Raw genomic sequence first — 17,142 nt, forward strand, 5'->3', positions numbered from 1 at the left:
ACAAAAATAAACTTTCCGTAAGCCGCGTGTGGCCGTGTGTGCTGTTGTTGTTGGCTTTCTTTTGATTCGAAATGTATCACTCTTCTAGTGTGTGTGTGTGTGTTTGTTAGTTGGTTTGTATTTAGTTGCTTTTGCGATACATTTTTTTTTGTCACCGACATTACGCTGCCCCACGCTTAGATGCGCTTTCTCCGAGCTGTTAAAATTTTCCCAACCCCATCACACACACACACACACACATACAGCTCTGCTACCGTGATCGTGCATTGTGTTGCGATTGCACGGTCGACCAGCAATCGGCCTAGAGCGGGTGGCGAGTGAGCATCCGCCCACGATCGGCTTCGGGCCACTTTCAGTTCATAAAATTGGAGGAGTTCATAAATTTATGAAATTCAACCCGGATTGGCCGCGGCCACCAGTCGGCTCTCGGTGTGTTGCATGCGTGTGCTGCAGTGGGAGATGGTGGCCGGTTGGATCGTAACCATAAATTTGACACCCGCGTTTGGCCGATTGGAAAGCTGTCGAAGGTTTTATGACAAAATTTTACGCTCGAATCGCGCAACACATGCGGAACCGGCACATATGGTGTTTTGTTTTTCCTGTGGGAAACTGTGCGGGTTTTTTTTCCACGCTATACGGGTGGAAAGATTCCAAGTGTATTATTAAATGTGCATTCGAGTTGGAGGTGTTGCATTATTTTGGCTAATTGTAGCACGGCTTGGTTGATTGGTTGCTTGAAGATGAAAATAAGCTGTTAAGCTATCAACAGATGTATTAAAGGATTTATTTTGGATAGATTTTCTTTTGACAACGATGAACAGAGGGATGGCGTTGATTTGCTGTTCAAAATTAATTCAATGCAAACATCTACACAGTAAAATACGCATCAGTTTTTTAACATAAATTTTAAACGTAAAATTTAATAATTTTTGGTTTACCTTATAAAACTGCATTAAATGATTGAACATAAAGTGTAAAAAGAATATTTTTTTTATGAAAAAATGATATTTTTTATCTAGTTTCAAAGCATTATAACTTCAAAATGGCTCCGGGATAAGGTGCCCTTTCACGGTTTGGAGAAGGAATTGTACGTGAATTGTACTTATTTTTGTAATTTAGCTTTAAGCAATACGGCCAGGCCGTTCTTTATGAATAAAAAAAAAAAAACTTCAAAATGGCCTGCCATTTATGTCTTCCTTGACTTATTTGATTCCTAAAGCTCGAAGGTCAGTCCCTTGCGTCCCGGGAGACGATCCGGTTGGAATTTCATACTGGATCTTGCATCTTTAAAATATTCTTATAATTACCAGAAATGAGGAAAATATTTGATTTTGGCATGAACAAGTTCTTCTTCTTGTTTCTTGGCCTTACAACCTCTTAGGTGGTGCCTGCCATTACTGGCTTATTGGACTTATTGATAACGCATAGTTAGATGGTCGGTCCTTAATAAGGGGGATCGGTTCAGCTGAGATAAGAACCTCGGTCCTGCCGTGTGAAGATTATTAAATTAGAAGTTTTAAATTGTTGCTAAGCATTTTGAATATCTTGATAAACTGTTCAGTTGGGCATACATGTCAAAAAGATATTTGTGCAAGAGATTGTTTAAATTTATGTTCAAAAATGAAATGAAATGTTTTATGGCAAGAATTAGGACACTGTATAGGGAGCAAAAATTTTATATATTCTAAAGTACTAATTGTGATATTTGTTTTACTTTCCAAATTTTGCCCTAAAAAGCTTTAATTTTCAATTGTAATTTTCTGTGCGTTAAATAAAGTACAGAATTATTTCAAAAAGTATTATCATAATACAAAATTTCATCGAAAATCGAATCAGCCTATGTCAATGGATGAACATTACAGAATTGTTTGTTGTTGTTGTTGAGATAGTTATACTTGGAAAAATTGTTCTTGTTTTAACAACCGAATTATTTTCTTTATTTTTCAATCTTATTTGCACCAGTTTTCTGACCCGGATCGTATCTACGTTATTACTCAATTTCCGACTGAGCCAACCACAGGGTTCTCTGTCTATGAGGATGGACTGAGAATGACTTTACGAGCTAGGGTTGCTTAGTGCTTTTTCCATGACATGTCCGGCCCTCCTAAGGAGTGGGACCATAATAAAATTCTTTGCTAGTGAAGTCATTGTTTTGATCGGTTGTGAATGCCAAGGTGCTTAATTGGATGCCCTAAGTGAGATGGAAGTTGGAGGGTTTTGGCAAATTGAAGTCGGCTGAGGGAGAAATTCTTCAGATCAGGACAAGGCTAGTATCTGTGAGCTGTTTGTGAGTAATAAAACGTCTTATATCGTCTCATTTCTGTAAGCTGTACTCTGACACCATTGCGTTTATCTCAACTGCTATGTTGCTGTCGCTAATGATTTTTGACCGAAGATAGATAAAGTTTTGAACGACTTCAGTAGTGCGTAAATCATCATTTTGAGTTTTGCCTTGTCTCCAAGTTAAGCAGAAGTATTGAGCGCTGCCTGCTCCATCCTTTGGTAAGCTGCTTCTACACAGGCGAACTTCAAACCAATACAATCTATGAGATCAGTGTATGCCAGGAACTGGATGCAACCTCCGAGAGTCTGGAATAGTCCTCTCTAGCGTCCGATTTGAAGAGAAGACAAGTAAATCTATATTGTTGGCGTAGGTTCTTGGAAGTAGCTAGAGGCTCTCAGTGGGTTTCGTTCCTCCATCACCTGGGGTGTTTGGTATTTTCCATCAGAATATTTAGATTAGATTTGGTGAACATTTTTAAGTTTGCAGATTTTTTCACACTCATTAACATTGTAGATACAGTTACTGTCAGACTGAGCATTCAAAAGAATAAAATAAATCTTTTAAACCTTAGTGAAATCATCTCTTCAAAACGTTGTACGATCGTTTGCTGCCATTTGAGGTTGCCTTCATCGTAAGAAATGATTCCTACCACTCTAATCTTCTCACTATGTCTTTCTGCCTTCTACACTTGCTTTCCCTTCCTCTCTCTTTTTCTCTGTCCTTCCCCGACTCCATTTACATGCTCATCTCGCTCAGCTTCATCTCCCTCGAAAGGGGTATGAGCATTCAAAAGTTTGACGTTGATGAGAAACATGACAACCGCGATTACAAACGCTACTAACTCTGCCCATTACCCAACGACAGGGGAAGAGACAGTAAAGCAAAAACAAAAAAATTGAGCAGCCACCATTTGGAAGGATGAGAATGAAAGATGAGTCCACCGAAACAATCGCTCGCCCGTTAACGTTCACCGACGGCACTGACGTACCGGGGCAGCTACATGAATTGACTTTGATGACCTTCGACTAATGGTCGAATGGTTGTGAAAGAGGTAGGGAGAAGGTTAAGCTGGATCATCGATCACTAAAGAAGAGGTAAGGAAGCGAAGGGAGGGGGGGAGGGGAAAGGGTGGTAAAGGGGGTGTGATGTTATTTTTCCCTCATTTCCTTTTGACGGAAGTTGCTGGTGGTCGACAAATCGTTACTTAATTCTTTCCTCTCATGCGCGTAAACGGAAGTCAGTTGGTGGGTTTTTTTTTCGTGTGGAGAGAAGAGAGAAGGAGGAGCGGAGAGGGGAGTGGTAAGAATTGAGGGAGGGAGAGAGATAAAAAAAGAGAGTGGGAGTACCATGCACGATAATAAAAGATTAAATTTAATGGGTACCTCAGTAAAGCTTAACTTCGTTTCCAAACATGGCCGCTATAAAATGGCTTTCCAATGTTCGTGTTTGTGGTCCAATAACAGCTGTTACTGGTAAGACCCTTGATATCAGAAGAGTTTCACGACAAGCCGGAGTCCACAAATCCATCTCTTACTCTCATCTTAAGAGTCCAAAATTGTTTGACACAGTGATGCTAGGTCCGACGTACAAGTCAAGCAGCATGATTATAGAGATCGGAAAAAAAGACGCCGGAGGAAAACAATATCACACTGAAACCGTCGGGCAGCAAAGCAGTAAAAAAAACGGCCACTACCAGCCAGCCCTGCACACAACGACACTGGGCGACATTTTCGCGGTCACGCGGCTGTAGCTGTGTGTAGCGGCGTTAAGGGACTATTTTTACACACCCCGTACCGGCTATTAATAGCCAGGCTTCGTAAGAAGTGACCGAACGAATGAGCGTCCCCAGATGAAGATGCCCGACGGAGGGTTGTCGAGAGGGAAGGGCAACGTAGGAACACCGGGGAACCGAAGAAGAAAAAGGCCGCGGCACTTGATCATCGTTCGGGGTATTCACGTACCGCGGCAGCCGACGGATGTAAAGTGTTGAACCGCGAAGATCAAATGCTGTTTCATCGCGATTGGGCGAGCGAGCAAACACCGATCGACATAATCGGTGGTCTGGTACACACGGCGACGCGGACAGTCGCCGGACACCGGACGATGTGGGTGGTTTTGGGTTTGAACGAACGGGAGGGCAAGCAACCGTCAAACGAAAATGAGCGAAAAAAAAAACACACCCCAACACCGATCGCGAGTGGCTTGTCAGATGAGCCAGATTGATGGAGGTGTGCGATGGGCGAGCACGGTTCAGTCCGTTTGGTGACGATAATGACGACGTCGGCGATACGGGTGCCGATCGCCGATCTATCAGGTGTTTCGCGTCTGGGGCGTGCGTTCGCTATAGGTTCTAGCTCTGGTCAGATGGGGAACGGTGTTTGGAGAAGGCAAACCATGCTTACCGCCATCAACCTCAAAACTAGATGGCAAATGATTGAACGGTGGTGTTTATGATACAGGATGCCATGTTAAGCGGTAGAAATCGAAATATAAACGATCAAGAAGCGATATCAATCGGAACATGGAATATAAAAGACAAAATAAAGAAAGGAAAAATATGTCACAAATTATTCCTATACGAATAGGAAGTGTAATATAAGTGCAATAAAAAAAAAAATAAAAAAAAGCAATAAAAGTGTAATAAAATCGCAAGACACGAAGCTCGTAAATTATAAAAGGAGAAAAACAATACAAAATAAGTGCGAAAACCTTGTTAAACATAGACGAAGTGAAAAACTGCACTGGAAAAAAGCATTCAAAACGGAGCACATAAAAAGGAAAAAAAAAACAAATTGAAAATAATAATGATAATGTAAGCTCCTGAAAGAAGAGGATAACATAGAAGTACAAAAGAAAAGGAAAGTGGGGAAAATCTTAGCAAAATGAAAATAAAGATAAAGTCTATAAAAAAATAAAAAAGAACAACAAGTTTCTTTTAAGAGAGTTTGAAGTTGTTGAAATAACTAACAAAACTAAGAAGTGAGAAGAAAATTACAAAAGAAGAAAAAATACAAGAACATACTAAAACGTGCAAAGAAAGAAAAAAGAACAAAATGGAAAACAAAAAAATAATAATAGAAAGCAAATATAAAAAAATAGGAAAAGTAAGATTTTGAGATAAGTCAAAAATATGAATGAAAATGCAAAACAGTTCAAAAACAAAATTAAAACAAATGGATTAAGCAAATCAGAACCATAAAAAAATTAAAAAGGAATAAAACATTCATAATTAGAATAAAAGAGAAACAACGAGACTAACGAATGACAAATGACAACCATAATGAACCAATTTGCTGAAAAGAAGTTTTTAGTTTTAGTCAAATAAATCTAAGTATGAAATAATGAAAAAAAGAACAATATGAGAACAGAATTACAAAAACAAAAATATAAAAACAAATCTGCTGGTAAAAAATAAATAAAAAATTAAAAGTACAAAAAGGTATAGATAGAATTTTTTTTATTCATAAAAAAAACGGCCTGGAGTGTAAATAGAAATAAAACTCAAAAAATTATGAATAGAAAAAACAAAAAAAAGCATTTAAATAAAAGAAGGAAAAATTGCTTTAAAACTAAAAAAAAATTATTAAAAATATCGGAAATGAGAAAAATAAAACAGAAGTAGTGTTTAATCTAAAACGCAATATAAATTATTAGAGACAACTTTTTAAGAATCAAAACCACCCAAGGTAACGAAATAAAACCAACGAATATACCACATCTTTACCACTGTCACACGATACCGGGACACACGGGTTGATCGTAGACGCCAACTTATTGCACCGGCTGGATCAGCTTTACGATCTTGACCTTCTTCGGCGGTTGCGTGCGTACGTACGTAGTGGCAGCATGTGTAGGTGGTTGTGAGTTGTGATAGAGCACCTTCGGCAAACAAAAAAAAAAACACCTTCAACACAGGACTACGTTACAATCGCCACCACAGCAAGCAGGGACATATCGGTTACCGGTGCCAATTGGTGCAAAGCACCGCAGTCCGCATCTCGGAACGCTGCCGACGACACTACTGAGCCACTTACTGGGTACTCTTCTAGACACGTCGACACGCCACCACACAACCGCTCAATTGTTGTGCACGCTCGATGGTGAAGAACCATCTCAGCGCTAAGATTAGCGACCGGGGTATGACCCGGGTACCGCAAAAAAAAGACCCACGCCCAAATACACACGCCGTGTATGGCCGCGAGGGTCACGCCAAAAGGATGCTGCCGCCGGTTATTGTTTGAGGGTGTGGAAGGGGGGTGAGCTGGTGTGTGCGCAACCACCTCTTTTCTCGCGTGTGTGTGTGTAGGTTTTTTTGTCTCTACCAACTTTCTGTGGGGAGCAAATCTTGAAGTTGAAGCAGTGGGATTATCGAGTCAGGAAGGATACGTTTCTAAGGGTAGGAAGATGAAAGGAAAATAGTAATCTGAGAAAGGGAGGCAGGGAGCGAGGTGCGGGAAGGTCTCAAATACATCACCAAGCAGAACAAAACCACCCACAAACACACAAACACAGAAATCACGACTCGATCGTCATCGGTGTCGTCGCGCGTCAAGCCCGACCGAGCAAAGCATTTGGTTCGGTCCGGGTCCGGCGCGAACGATATCTGCGTGCGAAGATCGCGCTGGCAGCTGGCGACGACGACGGCCGGGACCAGTCAGTGGCCAGTACCAGTGTCGGAGTGTCCGCGAACGCTTACGGCGTTAACGACCATTCGATTCGAAAAAATCGTTCCGCGCGCGCTTGTTGGAGGCCTGGCGTTACCGTGTTCCGGTCTCGGTGTGCGTGTGTGTTGGTGTGTATGTGTGTGTGTGTGTGTGTTATTATCCGGTTGCGCTATACTCGTGCGATTGTAAATATTAGTGTGTGTATGTGTGTGTGTGTGTGGGTGGGTGTTCCAGTGACAAATCTTCAATCAACCTGCAACATCACAATCGGCACACTTGATACACTCAACACACACACACACACAGTCATACAGGAAGCACTACAACGTACCCTCATCTATACATCTATACGAGGCGCGGAACCTTACAACAGCAACTTTTGTTTGTAACCTTGAAGCTACCATCTCAGCAAGGATCAGGCACAGTCAGCCAGGCCCAGCCTCACATTTTACCTCACTTCTTTAAAATTTCCCCCCACCAGCCCCACTCCAACCACCCACTTACCCCCTGCTCACGCCAATCGATTTTTGGGTTGCAAAAAATAAAACCTAAACTCTTTTTTGCAACTATTAATCCGATGAAGAACAGATCACGTGCACATACGTGATCTACGCGCGCGCGTTCGCCGTCTGTATTCGTACTTGGGGTAGGGAGGTGGGCGCGGGGGGGAGTTGCAGTTTTTTTTTACCAACTCTCTCCTCTTCTACTCTCGCTGCCCACTAAAGCAGCAAGGCAACAGAAGAAAACTCACCATCCTGTACTACTTTCTTATTTTTAAATCATTTGATACCGGGGGCTGATTTGCGCCTGGCGAGTGTTTTGTGTGGGGGTGTGAGATATATTCGGGTTGGTGAGTGGCTTGTGAGTATTTCATTTTTTGTTTGTCACAACCAGCACAACCAACCTCCCCCCCCACTCTCCCCTGTTTGATCCACCCGTGCCACCATCGCTACATCTCGATCTCGGTGGCGTGTCTGCTCGGGTCTAATCGGGGTGGGAAAATAAATCTTCGAGCGCACTCGGAGGGTGGGTTTTTTTTGTCGTTGTTGTTGTTGTTTTGGGTACTTAATTTGTAAAAAAAATTACACTCAACCATATACAGAGAGAAAGCGAGAGAGAGAGAGAGAGAGAGAGAGAGAGAGAGAGAGAGAGAGAGCGAGAGCGCGAAAACGATCAACTAGAAACAAAGTTCGTCGTCATCGAGACATCAAACAGACATTCTTCTCATTTAGAATTTCACCGCTATCACTGTTACATTGTTGGCATTGTTGGCTCACAAAATGGTGGGGATATGCTACCATAGACAATACATCCCCTCCCCCTCCCCTCCCCCCATTTTTTCGCACTTACAAACGTTGTACATCCCGTAAGGTCACACATCCCTCAGCAAGAACAGTAGAAGTGGAAGAAATTATTTTTATGAGCACATTTTAACACTTCCTGTGCTGCCTCTTGTTCTTACACAACCACAACAACAAGAGAAACAAAATGGTGCAATATGCTGACCTTCTTTCTCTACCTTTCTTCGCCCATGGCGGCCAATTTGCCAATCTAATAATCCGTTCTCGGCTTGCGTAACGTGCGTGCGTAGCTTCGGCTGGGCATGTGGTGAAAGACTCCGTGTTGCACCGAAAAGGATCGACCGACGCTTGAGCCGTTGCTTCGAACGAACCGAGTACGAGTGTGTGCGTCATCCTTAGCCACATCCGTCAACGAGGTTTGAATACGTTTGTTTCCTTTTTGTTTGTTCTGTTACCTTGTTTTCTTTCCTGATCGTGGAAAGTAAAAGCAACACATACAGATGCACATAAAAATAAAGGGTTGTGGTTTTGTTTGCTGATGTCTTTTAGTCTGGTGGTCTGTGGTTTTGTTTGCTGATGGTGGTGTAGTCCTGGCGGCTGGGATAAGCTAGACTATTAGTGGGTGATCTTTTTGCTGAGATGTGGACGATTGGTTTTGCAAGAGCGTTTAATTTTAAAGAAAATGCGCGTCTCGTTTGTTTTATACCACAATGATTTGTTATTTTTTGGCCATTGTTTAATAATAAAGTTGCTCCACTGCCAACGCGAGTGTGATTTTGATTGAGTTCCTACAAGAGAAGTTGATAAAAATATATGTTTAAAAAAAGTGTGATTTGCTAAAGCAGATCAAGAGAAAAGAAGAAAATAAGTAAAAGTCAAAGCGAAAAAGCATAAAACCAAAACAAAGTTGAAAAGTGAAACGAGAAACGAGTGAAAACGAAAAGTGGAAAAGAAGAGGTGTAGAAATATATTTACAAATATATTCTCAATCAACCGATCCAAGATTTACGGCTTGATGGCTGTAGAAGGAGATAAGAGAAAAAGGGGGTAAATGAAGAAAGCAGCTACCGAAACAGTGGAAAGAGATAGCAAATAGGAAAGTGGCAATAGGCAAAAAGTAAAATGAAAAAAATCTGCCAAGCAATGCATTGAAACGGGCACGATTTTGTGTACGCGTTTTAGTAGCTGTTTAGTAGTGTCACTTGTTGCTGTTCGCGAAGGGTTGGTTCTGGTATTTTTATTTCGGGGCGAGTGAGGAATTTACCTACCTCTGCTCCTGTCCGACGTTTACTCCGCTCTCACCCATTTCCTGGTGGGTGCGTGAGTGTTAGTGTGTGTGCGTGTGTGTGTATTACAAGTGTCTTGTGGAAAGTTGGAGCCGTATGGGCAAGCAACGGGTAAAATAAATATTCTATTACAACCGGAGTATAAACAAAACCTCGACACCGACTGCAAACCACGCCAATCAAAGACCCGAGATCGAGACAACCATCAACAATCGAGCACCAGGGAAGGGCACACTAGTCGCTTCCGGTTCGGGGTTTTTTTTTTTTTGCTTCGCGGTTTCCTGTCGCGATGGTGTCCGGGAAGCGGACTGGCAGCGAACAGCAGCAGCAGCAGCATCACCAGCAGCAACAACTGCAGTAAGGAGAGACGTAGACAGTACGTGCGCGCTGTAAGCCATCATCGCCCAACACCCGTTCGCTTCTGACCCGCCGGTGCCGCCTGCGGTACCGTCGATGGATTATCTCAATGGCTTACATTTCAGCGCAGGGTGTCATCTCGTCGGCGTTAAGGTGAGCAACCATCGTGTGACCCGTGAAAGGCTGTGCATGGCTGTGTCATTTTGGCTCATTTCGCTTGCAAAACACCATTCGGCAGCTAAGAAGCTGCTTAAGAGCGGGCTTACTTCGCGTGGTGCGAACCATTAAATAGACTATGTACATCAAAAATATCATTGCAAAACAGAAATACATAAATTGACAGTGCACTACCGGTCAGCAGCTTTGCAGCTGTTTAAGAGAGGACATTCAGAAAACATTTGCAGTGATCGTGCATTTAGCTCATTTCACTTGCAAATCAGTAAATTACCAAAGGGGACTATAGTGACTTCTTAAAAATCTGATAAATCTCTGTCGGCGAATAAAAATCTGTCAAACTTTCTAGCAATCAAACAACAGTTGAACCAAATTTTGTAAACTTTTCCCGAAATATTGAATAACAGTAATACCATTTTGACAGAATGGTCACTCGCGTCATAAATTTGCAATGCATTTTTCATGTACAATATTGATTTTTTATTTATATTAATTTTGGTATAGCTGATGTTATTTGTCCGGTATAGCGTGTCCGGATATAGCAATGGGGGCGGTGTGGTCTTCACACGGCAGGGCCGGGGTTCAAATCCCATCTAGACCGCCTCCCCGTACGTAAGGCAGACTACTTTACTACGGGAAAAATTAAGTCACAGAAACCCAGAAATGGCAGGCCGAGACCTTTCGAGGTTGTAGTGCCAAGGAAGAAGAAGAAGATGCTATTTGTAATTGGTTGAAAATTTCTTAATATTTTCTTGCTTACATTTCACGGATACAGAGCAGCAATAATATGAACTGATCCTGCCACAGAAACTCGAAAAATCTTTATTTTAGTTATTTGTTAAAATTAAATTTTGGATTTTTGATGAAGAAAAAATTTTGAAAAATGCTTCTGGCGGAGGCTCGTTTTGGCTGTCAACTTTGAGTTGAGATTTAGAAGGAGTTTACCCACAAAACGTCAAAAGCATATGGAATAAAACCGGCCAATCCTAGATCCAAAGTATCGTTTAGTTTAGTATCGATAGATTTCAAGCGAATCTTCGAGCATTTCCAGCTCTTATTCGCGTGTTAGTGACAAAATACATCAACGTGAACTTAGATTCCAAATAGAACATAATAATGCATTGCAATACCGTTCGGCAGCTTGGAAGCTGCTTAAGGGTAGAAATGTAGTGGCTAAAGCTTTTAAGCGACTATTACGCGAACGTTTCCAGACCTAATCCTCTGCACCCACGCATTTCCAACCTTATGCATGTGAACACTCCATCCCCTGAAACTCTTCCCCCGCAATATGTATTAGCCGGCACAGGAAACTGTGGAGATTTATTGTGCACATTTTCCGGACCCATCTTGCTGTCGGATTTAATTTTTCACTTCGCTATTTCGCGGTTTTCAAAACACGCCGCTAGTTACGCGTCGTGGACGCATAAAACATTAAAAATACTGATGTGTTGTAAAGGCAAAATAACTCGCAATATACAGCTAAAGATGCAGCAGGGAGGGTGGGAGCGGTTGGGGGAGCAGGCAAGGGAGATAGAAAGAGGCAAATGGTGGACGGGCGGGGAAAAGGGGAGCATAAAATTAAACGCGCGCAATACACATCGTGTGCAGTAAAAATTCGTGCCGCAATCCTCTTCGAGATACGCGCTTGTGGGAGAAAGAGATGGAGAAGATGCGTGCGAGAGACAGGAAGAGCGAGAAAGAAATGGAAAAAAAACCGTCACGAGAGAGGGCACATTAATAATAATTCGTCGCTAAGCGAAATTATGAAATGGTGCTGCGGGTAGTTTTTCGTTGTGTTTTCCCTCCGTGCTTTGTGTGTGTGTGTGTCATCACACAGCTCTCTTCCTCCTCTCTCCCCCCCTCCCCCCATCACCCTCGCATCCCCTTTAATCTCCTCTCATTTCGGGTATAAACTATGGAATTTAATAGTCATCCGAAGCGCACACAACACGCCGCCTGCTTCGGGTCTGACATATCGATTTATGGTTTGTCATTTTAATTCAAAACAGAATACCGCACGACCGCGCTCAAACAGACGGATGCTACAAAAAAAAAGGAAAAAAGGAAAAACGAATGAAAAATCTCGCGACGGCACTTACTTAGTGCGGTGACATTACAAAACACCTGCCCGCCGAACGTCATGTGTGTATGTGCGAGAAGGACGGCCCTTTCGCAACTCGCGGAACCTCGGCAGATTGGCCCCGTTTTAATGTTGTTTTTTTTGTTTGTTTTTTTGATGGTGACCTTTTCTGGGAATGAGGTGGTCGCGAAGAGAAAGTAAGCGTGTGCCCGAAATAACAAAAAAGCAACAAAAAAAAAACGATAAAAAAACCTTCAACAGCGTTGTATTTGCGAGAGAGCGAAATTGGCAAGGATGAGATGTTTGATGCACAGAGCTGCATGTAATTAGTAATATTTTTTAGCAAATAACACTTATCATTATTTATGTCAAAAAAAAAGAAGAATAATTTGTGATTCAACAGTGTTTAGAATTATGAATGGCTCATTTAAAGTTTAAAAGTTCCTTGAGTTACATCTACAGTTGTTAACGTAATTATAGAATCGACTATTTTCCCCTTTCTAATAAATATAAATATGCAAGCGGTACGGCCGTGCTTCAATAAAATAAATTCGAATAGTTTAGGAAATTTTAAAACATTTCTCGATATTCTTGTAAGTTCTGGAAAATTGCAAGACACATCATTTCAATAATGTTCGGAAGGAAAAAGCAATAATGTTCCTTTTGCTGGAAGGAAATGCATTCGGAAACTGTAATTAAAATCAATCAATGTTTTTCGATGTATACAGTGAGGGTCAATAGAATAAAAGCACCTTTATATTCGATTTATTAAATACTCTTTTAATTACTTTTACTAAGTTTAAGCATCCACCGGAATTCAAAAGTAGAATGTTCAGAACCTTGTTATTAGACATCAATTTTATTTTTTGTATGAAATTGTCCGAAAATTGCTTAAAAAAAAAGAAACATATGTCCGAAGCTAAATAAAAATTGTTTGAATTTTTATATTTAATTGATGGTCTTTTGTTTGGTCTAATGTGGTTTGGTCAAATTGTTTAAAAAATTAACTAAAAAATTTTGATGTGATTTTTTTATAATACAATCATGGATTGTATTATTGCAATTGCAAATGGAGCAATTTATTGAAAAAGTATATTTATTTAGAAAAAAAAAATCGATAAAATCAAAATAAATTTTAAATCAAATTTTATTTATTTATATTTATTTATAATCAAAGTATGACGGCATGACGCACTATAGTCAACAAAGCGTATGTTGACGAATTACGAATTCACGAAAAAAAAAAAACAATTAGTAAGACATTTTCTCCCTGTTATTTGTCTTGTCCTCTTTCCGGTATAAACGTTACATAGTTATTGTAAGGTTATGTCTAAGTGGGAATTAAAAACTATTACAAGTGTCGTTAGTGAAAAAACTATTGCAGAACTAGATTAAATTTATCTAAAAAGGTTGCTGATGAGCAGAAACCGTACAAGACGGTTCTGTGGCTGTTTGTCGGGTAACAGAATGGTGGCAAAGTCGGTATCTAGTTGGCAGGTGTTTCGACGTGTTGCGTGTATCCATGACAATCGGTAAGGATGTGGCGAACGGTGATGTCGACACCACAGAAGCTGCAGAGTGGAGGACAGGTTCTTTCGAGGAGGTAGAAGTGCGTCAGGCGGGTGTGTCCGATGCGGAGGCGGGATAGGACTCGTTGGTTGCGGCTGGAATCGGGATCTTCCCATGGTGCAGTGGTGTGTTTGATGGTACGGAGTTTCGTGGAGAGGTTTAGGTTGTGCCAAGTGGTGTTCCAATGTTGAGCGATTGGCGTGTTGATGAGGCGGATGGCGTCTTGACGCGAAAGGGAGTTGTATGGTTCGGATGGACGGAGCCGACCTTCGTTGGCAAGGCGGCCGGCTTTCTCGTTTCCGTGGATTCCCGAATGACTCGGAATCTAACAGAGGACTAGTTCAGGAGATGAAGCGATGTCATATAGAAGCTGAATGTATGGGCCTTTAGAGGAACCATGCATCCTTCCGTGGAGCGGATCTGGTTAATTAAATTAGAAGAGATCATCGGGACAGTACAAACATTTGCCGGCGTACAACGTTCCTCCAACTGCCCAGCAGTGATAGCCCGTGCTCAACCAGGCCAGCACCAAATTCAGAATCTAGGTAAAAATGGCCTTATTTTATTGGGTAATGCACATTAGTCGACTGCTTGAAAATCGCTATCCTAACCTTATTTATATGTTTTTCCAAATTAGTTGATGTTATTCTTCAGCCCTTCTCTCTGTATGTAAGACTTATTATTCGTCAAAGCAGGTACAAGGGTTCTGAGCATTTCTTTTAAAATTTTATTACAAAACTGGTAAAATTATTGAAAGCTTCTTAGCTGTCATTTTAGATTTCAATTTCTTTATCTTACTTATGTATTCTTACATTTGTCCTGCTTTTTGTAACCATTTAAAGCCAAACTCATGTGTTTCTCATCGATTAGATTGTTCTCAACGCGATCACACGCACCTTCGATCGCTAGTAGAAGCTAGTCAGGGTAGTGTGTTATAGGGCTATAGTTTTCCTAGACAAAAACCAAACTGTGATAGATCGTGGAAAGTGTAGTTAAGATTTTTCACAACCGTTTGGTGGTAAAAAAAATATTTATTTTATTCTAACATTAAATTTACACTCGACACTCTTTGAACACTCGATTATAACTGGCTTTTTAAGTTGATCCTAATGTTGGGAGCCGGTTGCGTCGGTACTACGGTTCCCACGGTTTGGTTACGTAGGCTCTCCCCGTGCAGCGGTGTCTTGTTCCGAAGTCGCCTGCGCGTGACTGGTGTCGCGTTGCTCGGCACATCGTTCTGACCCGGGTGTTGTGTTGCTCGGCGCATCGTAAACAACCGATAAGACGTGTAATTTCTTTTTATCCTTACATCGTCATGCAACATTTTCCATTACAAATAAAAAATAACGAAAAAAAGCAATTTTAACGTTGTGTTAAGCACTGTAAATGGTTTGCTTAAATATGTTTAATACGTATCTCACATTTGGATAAAGTTGGAACAAAGAATATCGGAACTAAAATGACCTAGAATAGGCAATTATCCAAATCTTGCTAGCTTTATGTGAAAAACAAAATTTAGCGACGCCATACAATACCGAATTCTGTCCTGCGCTAAACATCTGGAAGAAATAATAAAACCTGCATAAATAAGCCACAATAAACAATCCCCGTTTTATTACACCTTCGAAGCGTCATCCCAGTTTTATAGTTTCGAATTTTGAACCCCACTAATTTAGGACCTTGTTTATGGAGTCGGGTTTAACCTGCAGATGTTCGTACGTGGAAAATTCCGCACACGTTTGGCACGGTGCAGTGCCGTTGTGTTTTGCTGCAACCGAACCCATCACAATGCTTTCGAAATGCATTCACGAATCATGGAAGGGTCGGCCACATTTTTCGAAACTAATTTCGCGTTATTCTTAGCCGACCACCAAAAACAATTATACCCCGCGCGCGTTAGTGATGGGCGCGCACGCGGTGTGAACGTGAACACAAGAGATCACGGCGCGCGCGACCATATGTTTTCGATTGCATACTAAATCGGAGAAACAAAACACGTTTGTTGGTGGTGGGGAAGTGTGTATTGGCTAGATTTTCCAATTCCAAGAAACCAATTTTGTTCGTTTTTATAGTGTTGTCGCAGTACCTTCACAGTTAGTTTTGTTCACCCGCGTCAATAAATGCCACATTTTCTCACTGTTCATAATTTTAAAGAGACTAGAGAGAGCTAGTCTTTCTGAATTTAAGGGGGCTCAGCGTTTGCAAGATCACTGGGTGCGCTGTTTGTTCCCCCGACAGAGGAAACTTGGCCTTCATCTTTTTCTTGCCTGTTTTCTAATTGCCTCTGTTCGGACACAGTTGGCTTATTGCGACTTGGAATAATTCCTTACTATAACCGGAACGCAGAGTTCAAAAACGCACATCTGAAAAGCATTAACATCCCTTATTTATTTTGAGATTTGAACTCATGGCTGGTCGCGTAATAGAGCGGTACGTTGGCGATGCGACCATTTGACTGGTGACCGTTCCACGTGCCAACAGGCTTATAAAAGGGAGACGTTTCCCCTTTGCGAAAGCTTATTTATTTGCTCATCGATGTATTCGTTACTTCTGGCAAATGTTTTCAGTAAGTAGAAAATATATAAATTAAACAGAAATAATTCAGATTTAAAAATCCTGTACCATACTTGTACCATTCAAACATCTTCGCCATAATTCATAAATCTACAACCTACCTAGCCCAACGGTGTTGGACGGGTGGTAAAGCTATCAACCATCATCACTGTACAACCTCAGCTTTTGAGTATACGGTAGCGATGCTAAGCAGCCATTAAGGGGTAGCCATTTGGTGGTGGTACTACTGCTGCTGCTGCTGCTCTGAAGTGAAGCTTACAGTAATCGTACCATAAAGTGCTTTATGGATTGATAGACAACCGTCGCCACGCGGTGTACCAGCACACGGACGGCTATAGGACCCATGCGAGCGAATTGCGAGTTGCCGTGGGATGTCGTGGGGGCTGGTTTGAAACGGACATTCCATTCACGAACGATAATTTATGTCGACTGTCGGACCATCCGGACCGCACGGGCACGCAAACTTCACGGTGACAGGAGGGCAGGAGTTAGGCGGAGAGCACTGGGGACCCTTTGAGCAAAGCTCGGCCGGGCTAGGACCTCTTTGTGCTTTTTGCTGTTGTTGTACAAATACACACATATACGGGGAAAAGTGAAGAGGAGGGGGGGGGAGGGGGGTCAAATTCCAGTTGGGGCCACCTGGCGCCAACGATTTCGTAGCACGATGAACCGCGTTGACCGTTGTTTCGTGCAAAGCAAAATTGTGAACAAAACGAGAAGAAGAAAGAAAAAAATGGGAAACAGTCAAAGGCGGGAAATCCCTTCCGATGGTTGGGAAATTGGGTTGCCACCGACCGAAGTGAAGTGCCGGTACGCACGCGATCGGCTCGATGTGTCCCGTGAACAAGGGGTG

At 41.8% G+C, this 17,142-nt stretch overlaps 1 protein-coding gene across 7 annotated transcripts in view; it reads left to right on the forward strand.

The window, feature by feature from the left end:
* The window catches only part of LOC118507132 (potassium voltage-gated channel protein Shaker), a 175,520-nt gene that overhangs the window by 15,037 nt on the left and 143,341 nt on the right, over positions 1-17,142 (forward strand). Inside the window, exons 1-2 of one of the 7 annotated variants that reach the window (XM_036045234.1) lie at positions 6,743-7,076; positions 8,998-10,045. The exons of the other annotated variants lie outside the window; for them this stretch is intronic. Of the exons in view, the coding sequence (XP_035901127.1) occupies positions 10,002-10,045 (44 nt within the window). The 5' untranslated portion in view covers positions 6,743-7,076; positions 8,998-10,001. Of the gene's footprint in view, positions 1-6,742; positions 7,077-8,997; positions 10,046-17,142 lie in introns of those variants that run through there. 7 annotated transcript variants of the gene reach the window in all.

The sequence above is a fragment of the Anopheles stephensi genome, chromosome X (genome assembly GCF_013141755.1).
Source record: "Anopheles stephensi strain Indian chromosome X, UCI_ANSTEP_V1.0, whole genome shotgun sequence".
In the NCBI taxonomy this organism is placed as follows: Eukaryota; Metazoa; Arthropoda; class Insecta; order Diptera; family Culicidae; genus Anopheles; species Anopheles stephensi.